Source organism: Eublepharis macularius, chromosome 18, assembly GCF_028583425.1.
Source record: "Eublepharis macularius isolate TG4126 chromosome 18, MPM_Emac_v1.0, whole genome shotgun sequence".
NCBI classification, from domain to species: Eukaryota; Metazoa; Chordata; class Lepidosauria; order Squamata; family Eublepharidae; genus Eublepharis; species Eublepharis macularius.
Window position 1 is genome coordinate 24043084 of NC_072807.1, and position 13092 is coordinate 24056175.

At 41.4% G+C, this 13092-nt stretch overlaps 1 protein-coding gene across 1 annotated transcript in view; it reads left to right on the plus strand.

The window, feature by feature from the left end:
- Nucleotides 1-1157: 1157 nt before the first annotated feature.
- The window catches only part of ABHD2 (abhydrolase domain containing 2, acylglycerol lipase), a 33240-nt gene continuing 21305 nt past the window's right edge, over nt 1158-13092 (plus strand). The window contains exons 1-3 of the mRNA XM_055002378.1: nt 1158-1245; nt 11377-11454; nt 12559-12760. Of these exons, the coding sequence (XP_054858353.1) occupies nt 12567-12760 (194 nt within the window). The 5' untranslated portion in view covers nt 1158-1245; nt 11377-11454; nt 12559-12566. The remainder of the gene's footprint in view (nt 1246-11376; nt 11455-12558; nt 12761-13092) is intronic.

Below are 13092 nucleotides of genomic sequence, written 5' to 3' on the forward strand. Positions count from 1 at the left end.
TCTCTGATGACTGATCTCCAATGTAATGTGTAGCTAGTCCCCTATTTGCATTATGTAGATAGTAAGGCTGGCCACCTTAGGTTTACTTTACTGTAGTGTGAAATAATCACTAAGTATTATTATTTCTAAAAGTGATGTATCTGACAGAATTCAATGTATACCTTCAACTTTCATTTCTTGTGAGCATTTGTATGCCAAGCCAATGCAGTTTGTAATTGTTAAAACGCTTGCAGTTAGATGACACCAACTAGATTTTCTGACCTTTTTTTAGCTGTCAGTTTACATATTGCTGGAAACAGGGCGGTTTTCGTGCTTTAGCTATTGTGAACCTCAAAATTGAATATATATATATTTTTTAAATTGTATTTTGCTGCAAATTGCTGGCCGTTTTTATTATTTAATTTTATTTTTTAAAAGCTGTGCTATTCACCCCTTAATTTTTTTTTAAAAAATCGATTTATTTATTTGAATGCTTTCATTACTGCAAGTTTTATGACTGTTTTTCATTTTAGAATTTTGAAGCAGTGTTACTGAACAGTGTAATTTAAAAAAAATCAAGTATAAAAACAGCCATAAAATGTGCAATAGCGACTGAACTCTCATGACACAGTTGGCAAGACTTGTAAATTTCCAGCCTGGGAAGGAAACAATAGTAATTTAGAAAACCCTTCTTAATCCTCTCATATCCTGCAGTTAAAAAAAAAAGGCAGCCTAAAACAGAGAGGCGGGAGGACGGCCTGTCTATCACGTGAACAGCCCCCTTCAGTCATCCCTTCCTTTAACTATTCCCGCCTTTTCTCCCTCCTCCTGCTCTTCTATCCCCCTCCCATCCCCTTGCTGACAGACACCCCTCTCGAGCCAATGGCGTCTTGAAGCCCTGCCCCACTGCGTCATAAGAAGCCAATCGGGGCCCTTGTCAGGCAGCCGCGAGACGGGCGGCACCGCCACAGCCTTAAACAACCTTTAAACCTCTTTTTTTCTCTCGCAAATTCGCCCTTTTTTTTTTTAATAGATCGCTTCTGCCAATAGCGTGCGACCGAGGGCGGCGAGTGGCGTGCGCTCTAGCCAATGGACGAGGGCAGATCGGTGACAAGAAAGAGGGCGGGGCGGCCGGACGGGGTGAGCCGGCTTCGGTTAGGGCGTGCTTAGCGTGTGGCCGCGGAAAGGGGCGGGGGGAGACGCATCTCCATGGGAGTCGTTGCCGGAGCAGGAACCGGCCGCAGCGCCCGGGCTGGGCCCACGCAGGTGAGGCGGCCGTCGGGGTTTTGGACCTGGGTGGGGAGTGGGGGGGAGGAACGAAGGAAGGATGCTGAGGTAATCCGGGCCGCTGGGCGGTCGCCTAGAGACCCCTCCCAACATCCGGGTATTTTCTCAGAGGAGAATTGGCAGGTTCAGTCACCTGCCTGGGGAGAGAGGCGCAGTTGGCGCGCTTCAATGGCCGCCCCCCACGGCATCCCTCCACAGGCTTGAGGGGCAGCGACCCCCACAGCCCCTTCTCCCCCCCCCCCCCAAGATTGCCCCTGCCTTGTTCTCTGCCCACAGGATGAGTGCAAATCACTGAATGGCCTGGCTCTCTTGCCTCCCCATCGCCCGTGGCTGACCAGACTGTGGTCCGTTTCCTTCTCCAATCCTCCCTCCACGGCCCTCCTGTCGTTTTCTCTTTGATAGCTCCCAGGCTGGGTTGTCCTCTGCTGTGGAAAAGCCGGATCCCTTATCCTCCTGTGGTATTATGTAGATAGAAATATCGTTGGAAAGATATATACATATGCATATATAGTTTTGTAATATATATGAGAGAGAGAGCATAAAATAAAGGGAGTATCTTTCCTGGTTCTTCCTTCGGTCTTCTCCTTTCCAATGCATCTCCCTGCCTTTTTCTCCCCTTTTACTAATTCAATTAATTAAAGATTGCTCTGGTTTGAGTGGCCTGGGCTAGCCTGATCAAGATAGGTAGCCGTGTTAGTCTGTCTGTAGCAGCAGAAAAGAGCATGAGTCCAGTAGCACCTATAGGACTAACAAAATTTGTTGTAGTGTATGAGCCTTCATGAGTCATAGGATCTGAAGAAGTGAGTTGTGACACCGGAAACCTCATACTCTACCACAAATTTTGTTAGTCTTATAGGTGCTACTGGACTCTTGCTCTGGGCTAGCCTGGTCTTGTCAGATCTTGGAAGCTACAGCAAGGTCTGCTCTGTTTAGTACTTGGAAGGGAGGCCACCAAGGAAGTCCAGGGTCACTATACAGAGGCAGGCAATGGCTGAATATCTCTTGCCTTGAAAACCCTATGGGGTTACCGTAAGTCTCAGCTGCAACCTGATAGCACCTTATATGTGCACAAACTGCTTGTCGAAGATTTCCCTCAAGACTGAGATCTTAGAAGGAAAATAGTGTTGACTCTGGTTAGTGCTTGGATGGGAGACCACCGTGGAAGGTTAGGGTTGCTGGATGGCCCAGCTAGTTCAGTCTCATTAAATTTCAGAAGCTAAGCAGCGTCAGCCCTGATTAGTACTTGGATGGGAGACCATCAAGGAAGACTAGGATTTCTCTGTAGAGCCAGGCAATGGCAAAGCTCCTCTGCACATCTCTTGCCTTGAAAACCTTGTAGGATTGTCGTAGAGGCAGGCAATGGCAAACCATCTCTGAAGTCTCTTTCCTTAAAAACCCTATGGGGTCACCATAAGTAAGCTGCAGCTTGACAGCATTTTACGCACACGCAATGAAAGACTGAGTATAAAATGAGCAGGCAACAGAAGAGCTGCACTTGCTGCATTAGACTAGGTGTCCATCAGCTCTGGCATTATGTTTCACACAGTAGCTCAAGCTATTGCCCCGGCTGGTGGGCCAACAAGGCTCAGATCCAGTAGGGTGCCTCAAATTCTTCAGATTTTCATAACTCTTTATCCCCATTTATTCATATTCTGCCTCTTAACCCTGTACTGATCACCAGCCCCTAAATTCCCTTCTTCCTCGATGTACATCGAAATCAGAATGTACCCTGTATGATCCAAACAAAAAAAATCTTCCTCCCAACCCCTTGCCAAAAGTTTGTTAAGACTAACCAAAATGGCACAAAACAAGAATGCTGATTTAGATGGAGAAGGGATTGCAGGGGTGGGTGACGGTGGTGTTGGTGGAAAAAATGTCTATGTGTATGTGTGATATAAGGAAAGTCATGCTGCAGCCTCTCTGGTACAAAGTCCAGCATCCTGGTTCCAACAGGGACCATCTTGGCGCTTCTAGGAAGTTCGCAGGCAGGCAGGAAGGAGATTGACCTTTGCTTGTCTCTTCTCCCCCACCCCTTCCCCGTTTGTTTGCAGGAGTACAAGGAACGGGTGAGTTTTGCAGTCAGCTCTAAAAGCCTGCCTTTTAATATATTCTAGATTCATTTGCTGAAAAAAAGCATTAAAAGCATTTTACCTGTTACGTTTTTATAATAGGTGGCCTTAAAAGTGACTAGTATTATCTGAAATAGAAGAGGGTGGGCTTTGGGTTCTTCCTTAAGGATGCCCCCTTGTTTCCCTTTTTTCTGTATTGGGTTTCAGGAGTCATACCCCTCCTCCTAGCTGCTGTTTTTATTATATGGATTTTGACCTTTGGAGTTTAACTGGTCACAGATTGGCCTCACATTTTTATAGACTCTAGGGAATCCCACTTCTGAGATGTATTGTAGGATTCCCCCCCCCATTTATTTTCTACAGGGGTAACGAAATTCTTTCTGGTATGAGCAGCTTCTTATCAGTGGGTGAAAATGTTTTTCCTGTTAAATGCTGTCCCCTGCCGCTATACAGTTCTGTTATCTGAGCGGTACAGATCTCCTTCAGAAGCTGTGTGCTTGCTCTGCCCATAGGGATTCAGCTGAGCTGGATCCATATCCTCCTGGAGTATTATGTGGCATTTTTTTCTGGACTTGCTACCCTTCTCCCTGTATGTGGTGGTTGCCGTTTCCGACCTGCTTTGCTTAATATGATACACTCCTTCCTGTTACTGGTGCTGCATGTTCTCCTTTGTAACTCATTATCTCTCTGCTTTCTGGAGAAACCGTAGCCTAACAGCAAGATGATGTCCCTCCAGGCCTCATCAGAATTCCTTTAAAACTTGTCATTATCTCTCCCCCCCCTCCCCACTTGTTGTCTTCGTGTTTAGACATTTGTTATGTTGTAATTGTATTTCATCTACTTCCCACCTGTCATGTAGCCAGGCTGAACAGACCTGTTATTTATAACCTATCATTTTATTCATTGGATTGCTTCTGTTATTTTGATTATTCGGTGTCCTTTTATATCAGGTGAGATTATGCTGGTAGTCTGTCTTACTCCAGACTGCACAAAAGTCCAAACGTGGGTATTTCGATCAACAGCTACTTTTTGATGCCATTTAGCATTGAATCATGTTCTAAATGCGTTATTTCTGTTAGAGAGGGAATCATTATGGTGACTTGCCTTGAATGCATTTACAGCTTTGCAGAATTTTTCTGTATCTTGCTTTAAAGTCACCTTTTCATTACTTTTTTTTTGTTGCTCATGTCAGAACTTTGTCTGCCTTGCATCAAGAGATGAAAATGCCGTCGTTCCCATTTTATGTATCTTTAAGGATTCTGAATAGAATTGTACTGATTGTACTTTCTAGCCACAGCTAAAATAAATATTTGGCAGTGCTTCTCATCCCATGATATTCAGATGTTCTGCATAGGTGATTTATTGGTTATTTCCAAACGGGGAAAGCAAGGTGCATAAGTGCTGTGACAAGTGGTCACAAGTTACTAGAACAACTATGATTGCTAACGGGATATCTTTGATCCCTGTGACTCACGTTTGACCCACCGGATTACAATGTCTCCTGATAGGGTTCTCGAAGCCTCTGTTACATTTATAATTCACTGTGGGCATTGTTCTCCTGCTATTTACTCGCAGGCTTCTTTGGGAATCAGTCTAAACTGTGAGGTAAGATTTTTCATTTAGTGGCATTGACAGTTTTGAAACCTCTTTAGTGTAGCTGAAGTATTTCTTTGTTAAACTGCTTGAACATAGCTTGACTCTTCCTTTGAAATGTTTGTCAAAGGATTGTTCTCAGTTAGCGTTTGTACATATACAATTTGTGTTTTGACTGTTCCGGTTATAAACAGGAACATAATTGATTTACTTCCTTTTCTTGATCCTCCTTTTTTTTCTTTTGACCTTGTCTTGCACAGAGCCCAGCAGTAATACTTCACATTGTTTAATGGGTATACATCTCTTACATTTAGTCTGTTTTACACAAGAGAGTCATAAGTGCTTATATGAAATCATATAAAATGAGGGTGGCTAATTTTTAACACTTTACTGAACATTTGTTCTGGGGTGGGGGAGCTTTCTTCTTAATTTCAGTTTGTCCATTATCTTTTTATTAAAAAGCATAGTTTCACTACCCCCCCCCTAATTTATTTGGTATTCCATTATGGATCATTGTTCCTTCTAAAAATATGTTTGGACCATGCCTGCTTTAAAGTCAAATATTTGTGCTCTTTAGTTCACTTGGTGGGAGAAGATACTGCACTTGTAGAGCTTGAGAAAACCATTCAGATTATCATCTAATCAGCAATTTTGCGCAAAGTTTTAATAATCTGTTTGGGAAGATACCAGTTGGTCCTGAGGTGAAGCGAGGGTTGGGAAGGAAGAATGACGCCAGTACAGTGAACAAGTCCGCAACTTCATTACAGGTGCCTGAGATGTTGGTATTGCACAGGCAGGGGATTGTGCTGTAGCTGACCAACAGACAACATTACAGAAGCTCAGTTGGTACGCTGGGAAATGAATAGGGAAGAAATAACAGACTGGGATAGGAGTAGTTGGAACTACTATCTTGGTGTGGCTGGTCTGTGAGTTCATATAGCCTGGGCTTCTTAAAGGGATATTTGGGGAACCCATGTTGGCTTGCTTACCTTTGTACTGTGGACCATGCCACAGCAAGCGGAAACAGAACATAAATGAATTCATGGCATAGAATGCTGCTGCAGTTTGAGTTTCTTTTTATCCTCCTTGGGCAGTCTAGGGAAAAGGTCCTGCCCTGCCAAATATGCACCGATTGGCCAGTGAGTGGATGTGTGTGGCAGCTGCAGGCTAAAGCCAAGAGGCCATAATTACCAGTGTAGTCCTATGCAGAGTGATGTTCTTCTAAGTCCATTGAAGTTGATTGGCTTAGAAGTATGTAACTCAATTTAGGCTCGTCCTGTAAATTAATATTTGGTTGCAGGTGGTCCCAAATCCTGGGGGGAGGGGTTAACCAGCCTTTTGCTTAGAAGTTCATTAGTATAGGATACGATTGGTACTTCTTGGTTTTGGACATGCTGATTACAAACAGAAAGGACATCCTCTTGGGTAAAGAATCTTTCTCTAGAAATGGGGGTTGGGGGGATTATTCTGTGAAAACATTGGCCGCGAATAAATTGCAGATTCTTACTTGCTTGTTTATTCATGTTATTTATAGTCCGCCTTTCTATTTCTAAATGAAGCTTGTCTTTATTCTGCCAGGTTAAGATGACTATCTCAGACTTTGGTTTCTTCTTATCTTGCAGAACTTGTAACCTTAAATTAGTGTTGCACTGTGCTGAAGAAGTAGCTTGAGGATAATGGTGTGGAAATAACCCAAATGAAGTTAGTTCATTTTGGTTGTGTAAGATAGATGTCAAAAACTCTATTGTGACCTCATAGGAAAAAGTAGATGTTGCCTTCTCATTTGAAAAAGTTGTATTGCAGGAAAATAGCTGGGAATAAACCAGTGTTAAGGATCATCAGCAAGTATAAAATAAATGAGAACTTCAGTTGGCAGTACTGTTGGCTATCTGTTCTGCCTTACAACGTACAATCTTTGGCATTTAATTGCACAGAATTATGCGTTTGGACTTCCTGTCCTATAAGCATAACAGAAATGCAGATTGCACAATTGTCAGGATTATAAAAAACATGCTGGATCAGTCCAGTGGTACATCCAGTCCAGCTTCCTGTCTCACCCAGCGGCCAACCATTTGCCCTTGAGGGCCAGCAAATAAGAGCTTAGAAGCCAAGGCCTTTGTCTGAGGTTGCCTCCTTGCGTTAGTATTCAGAGGTTGACTGCTTCTCAATGGGGATGCTCTCTGTAATCATCATGGCTAGAAACCCTTGATGGACCTTTCCTCTAAATTTATCTAATTCCTTTGAATTAGATATCTATCTATGATAGTGGCCATCAGTACATCCACTGGCATTAAATTCCACAATTTAGTTAGGCATTGCATGAAATACTTTCTTCTGTCCATCCCAAGTCTACTGTGCATAAACTTAATTGGGTGTCCCCAAGCTCTAGTATTATGGGAGAGAGAGAAAATGTTATGGAGCGTTTTTACTAACCAATGGTTGTATAGCAGAGTTTATTGGTTGCTTCTTTTATTAGGGTATTTTGTAGGCCTGGAAAGAATGCTATGTGGTATGGAGAACTACCTGTAATCAGACCTACATGTGACACTCTGGTGTGCAAGTTGGAGGTTATGGCAGCTTTTGTTCCTTGGCAAACACATAAAATTGCATTTGAGAGCATGGTAGAGCAGAATGATACCAGTAAAGCCAGTTGGTTGGTGGTAGAGAGCTGCAGAATTCTTTCATACAGAAGCACTTTCGATAGACTGATTTCAAAAGCAGCTTTTGAGGTCTGCTTTTAAAGGAAAAAAAGGGAGGGGGAGAAAATCACACTGGACATGAACCAAACCATTCAGAATAATTAAATTAGCTCTTACTTCCCCTTACTACATGGGTGTGACTAGGATTCAATGTGCCTGTAAGTTTTCGTGGGGTGTGTCTGCAGACTGGGAGATGTAAGATGATAATGAAAATATGAATAATTGTAAACAGAGCTCTGTGGTAACACTGAATGCTGCTTTGGGAGGAAAATACAAATACTTTTGTTAGGTGAGCCCTCTGTACTGAAAATATTTTGATAGGTGATGATACGATATTAACTCTGGCATTTTTCCCCTCAAGGTCCCATTCCTCCATCTGCTCCTTGTGCTAATCATATGATAGAATTAGGGAAGGGAAAAAAAAAACCCAGTTGCTCTGCATACAGTTATAAGAGCTATTGTCAGGTGATGCATTATGGAGCCAGATCACTGTTACATGTTCTGCTAGTTCATGTCATAGGATATGATAAGAATTGAAGATTTGTGGGTGATGTCAGTTGACCCATCATGAGCATAGAATTTTTCAACTGCTTGGTGTCACCTGCAAGCTCATTTAACACCTTGTATAAGTAAAACTGAAATTTGAATCGTGGTATTTCCTATCTGGTTGCAGATTGGTAGCTGCCATTACCTTGAAACTAAGTGCCTGCTATACTTTTCCTAAACAGCTAATAGGATTATCATAGAACAGGGACAAAATAATACAGGCATTTACACTTTTTTAAAGGTTGTACTGACTTTTTTGTACCAAGATAGTGCGTATGCTATCTGCTTGACTGATTTGGATGGCCAAAAGAGCTTAACATTTTATTATATAGTTTATTATATCTAACTTACACAAACCAATGTGTGTTTCCAAATTCTTAAGATTTGACTTGTTTTAGCTTGGCTTTTGGTGGTGATGATCTTTGTTAGAACTGGAAATGTGCGGTGGTGATTTTATTTTGTCAGAGTCTTGTTAGAAATATCCAGGCAGCATAAACTTGGTATGAATGTTTAGTAGGTCTTTCTGTTATGTAGATGTATAATTTTGAAACAGATTTTCACACTGCAGGATTACTGAACAGTTTTGTACATAGTACTAAAGCACTTCGTATTTGCTTCATTTACTCAACAAACCCGAGACCATGCTTATCCCTGTTTTGTGGATGGAAGGTTGGGTTTGGGACGTGTGTGCCTTTAGTTGTATTTGTGTGTGGTTTTTTTATTATCTGTCCTTCCGGATCATAGTCTTCCAACGTAGGGAAACACAAAATTAAGTGGCTGATATTCAAATAAAGACTAAAATATCTTAAATACTCTATTATGGAGTATTGGTGGAGGAAAATTGTTGATATGCTATCCTGATATGTGATGACTTATGCAAATATGCCAAGTAATTTTATTTCCGAACTCTTTATTTTCTTGGCTAAGAAACGGGGATCATTTCTGAGCAAATAGTTCCATCCTGAGTTCTAGGAAGTATGATGTATTTGCTGAGCAGCAATTTTAGACATCCAGAGAAAAACTGTAGGTTCAAATTCCAATTCTTTAAGCAAGACTCTCTCACCAGACATATGAGTTTTTAAGTGGACAGTGGGTAGGAAGAGAATTTAAGCATTTTCTCAGCGCATTGGGAGACTACTTATTTAGCAGATTTTTAGATCACCTTTGTAGTCTGTTCTGAGGTGATGCAGTTTCGTTCCTTTAGCTCTGCCTCCTGCTTCTCCTGATGAGTGCAGTTGTGATTTGAATAGTAGTACAAACTGGTTGTGTGATTTTTTTCTTCCTAGGATTCCTTAGTTACCGTATATGCTTCCATTCTGGTCTGCTTCTGGGTTAAGTGGAAAGAGCCTGGGGGCATAGCTGCATTTCACCACAGGGCAATATTTCCTGAGTGAGAATTTGGTGCTAGAGAGGGCACCCAGTAATCTCAAGAGAGAATCTCCTAGGGAGGTCGTATGGGGATTGTACATCCAAACTCAGTCTTATGGGGAGGGCTAACAAGCACAGCTCAAGGGATAATTACAGTAACTCATCACTGACTGATATTGTCCTCTCCTTGTATTATTCTCCAGTGCTACCCAGTTTTTATGTATAGGGAAGTACAGCTCTTGGGTTCTTGCCCTCTAGATGCTCAGCTGCTTTGACTTAAAGCTCTGCCTGATTTTATCCTGCTCTGTCGTCTTGGCAGTCCATCCTTCCCGCTTGTAAAACGATGCTAAACATGCACCTAGATGCAAATCAGCAATGGGAGAGACAGTCCCCTGTTTGGACGTTGTGTCCCTGTTTGCACTGGCCGTCACTGCCAGTTTTCGTGTTTGGGCAGCAAATGTAGAGAATGCTAGGCATGCATTTGATACTTGCAGACTTCTTTGCTTTGGCAGTTATGTTGGATCCAGTTTATTTTTAGTGCTGCATCAGTGCCTGTTGAAATCCTTCTGTCAGATGTACTAATACTGTGTCATTTGTGCATGTGAAGGAGATGAGATGTCTCCCAGTTAGTTGTATCTGGACATTCAGGCGTACTGGCTCTATTCAGAATGGAAGTTTACAGAAGAAAGGCATGAAAGGGGACAGGGAGAGGCGAGGCTATACTATTGTCAGCTTCCTAAGTGAGGCATAGATCCCAGTTCCATTTTCTTAATCACTGTACAAACATCCTTAGATATTCTGTGAATGCCATGATCATGGTCAAGCACATATTTGTCCTAGTCTAGGCTTCGGTTTTGGCCAGAGTATGCAGCCAGTTGCTATAAATCATGATGTTGTGACCTGCCCTGAGCCCATTCAGTGGAGAATGGGTACAAATCCAACAAATAAATAAATACATGTATCAGTTGAGCAGTGCTAGAGAGCATAGCAGCCTTGCCTTTACCATTGATACTTGATATCATGTACTTCACACTCAACAATCCTATAGTTCTCTTCCCCTGTTTTTGTGCATTCTGTGCAAAGTCCTTTCTCACAGCACAAGCCTCCCTCATGCAGTGTTGCGCACCAGTAGCTTGTTGAGGCAACCACTAAAAGCAGCTATTTTAATTCTAAAGAGAGAGTTACAAAATGCTGCACCCTATGCTACCTTGTATCCTATGTTAATCTTAGTTTTGCCATCTGAGAGGTGTGGGGGGGGAAGCTGAAATAGAAAGCACAAATGTTGTAATTAAAAAGTGCATTCTTTGGACAGGAGCAACTTGTTTGCAAATTGAGTTAAACATTACAACATTGAAATCAGTGAACTGTTAAATAGTGTATTTTCATAGCATTTAATTATGGATAAATTAGTCTCATGACATATCCTTGAAAAGTTTTGGATATGTCTATGGTATACATAGAAATTACCATTTTCTAATGCTATAAATTGTTATAAATGCTATAAATCGTTTCACATAAAAATCTTTATATTATTCCTTTTGAGTGAGTAAAACCTTTTATCTTATAAAGCATTTCACTCATTCCAAAATTTCAGTTTCCCCCCCAGCATTCCCTAAAAATTCCAGTTTTTTGATTGACAATTTTTTTTAAAAAATCCTTGGGCTGGGGGGTAAAATGGGAGAAAAAAAATTATTCTTGTGCCTTTACATCTCTAGTTATTATACTGTTGCCTTTTGTATTTTAGGTGGATTTTATGGGACGTCTGTACTGCAGTTTCTACTTTGTTAGATTATTGATATTGACAGTAAAATGATATTTGATCTTTTTTTAAATAGAATAACTTTGACTTGGATAGCAGAGCTTGGATTGCAGTGGATTCCTGAATTACCTGTGTTTAAGAATAAGCGGCACAGGTGAGTTTTATGTTCATTCTTGAATGCACTGTTTGGTTACTGTTGAGAGCTGCCTTGATTATTATACATCTTGCTACCAAGTACGGGAGTAGTTTTGTATAGCAACGCATCTCCCTCTGATGCAGAGACCAAGATGGAATTGAAAACTAGGAAATGGAAGTCTTGGTTATTGCTCTCTATCACTTCCTTATAATCTTGTCCATAAAATTGCATGAGAATGTTGATACGTTTAAATGAAGAGTAATTCTGATTGCAGAATGTATGAAATAGCGTTTATATATCCTATAGTATGCTTTGCAGGTTGATCTGAAGCAAATTTGTACCCATGCTTCTTCCCTAGGATATTCATATTCATGTCACTTGTAACAAATTCATTTGTAGTTACCGATCAGAATTGTGTTATTTACTGCTATGTAGTGTTTATGCAAAACACTCTGGATCTACGTTGCGGTCTGTTCCCTGGCTCACACTACTCCATAGAGGGTTATTGATTACAAAACTGCCCAGAGACCTCCCCATGATGCTTTCCTCCTTTTTCTGCTATATGGAGAACATAGGTGTAAAATTTGCTGCCTTCTTCCTTGGTTTAGTAATGTCTCTTAACAAGTCTTGCCTTTATCAGTCGCTTTAAAACAGACACAGTAAATCTGTTCCTCCTTCTCTTTTGTTCCGATTCATTGCTTCACACAACATAACTACAACTTACATCTCTTTTGCTCTTTTTAGTGAAGCGTGAGATGCAGAATTCTGATAGTTCTGTCCTTCAGTTGTTCTGTGGAATCTCGCTCTTCTAACGGGCAATGTAGCGGTAAAACCCAACATATGGGATGTCTACTTTGAACGGTTTCCTAAGAACTGTCCTTGCTTTGTCTCTGTTGTGGGATCCAAAGATTTCTTGAGTAGGTAGATGACAATTCTTGGTTTAAACTGAGTAATCCAGTTTAAACTGGATTGGTTTAAACTGGAGTAATCCAGTGCCCTGAGTCTGCCATTTTTACAAATGGTATTTGTATGTATAGCATTCAGTGTTATGGTCAACAAAAAGCCATGGCTCCATTGCAAGGATGCTGAAAGGAGTTTCTGAGGGCTATTTTTCTTCTTCAGATTTCAAGATGAATGCCATAATGGAAACCCCCGAGCTGCCCGCAGTGTTCGATGGGGTGAAGTTGGCCGCTGTAGCTGCTGTCCTCTACATCATTGTCCGCTGCCTCAACCTGAAGAGCCCAACTGCCCCTCCGGATCTCCTTTACCAAGACACTCCTTTGTCCCGCTTCCTACTCAAATCCTGCCCTCTTCTGACCAAAGAGTGAGTTGTCAGCAAAGCTAAGAAGTTGTTTTTGTGGGTTTGTACAAAAGTAAGATTATGATGCTGTCTTGAGAAGCCAAAGTGTGGGAGGCAAAGAGATCTGTAGTTACCAAAAGAATGCTTTGCTAGTTTTCCATACCTTGGCAAACATTTAAATGGTTGCAAAAAATCAGCATCTACCCCAGAAGTAAACAAATTAAAACAGTTTTGTAGAATTTGTGGGTGTAAAACATTCTACAATAATATTTGTTTACTGTTACATAGTGGCAGTGAACTGAAGCTTCTTTTGAATGGCTTCACTTTGAGGTGCTTAATTAGCACCATTCAGTTTA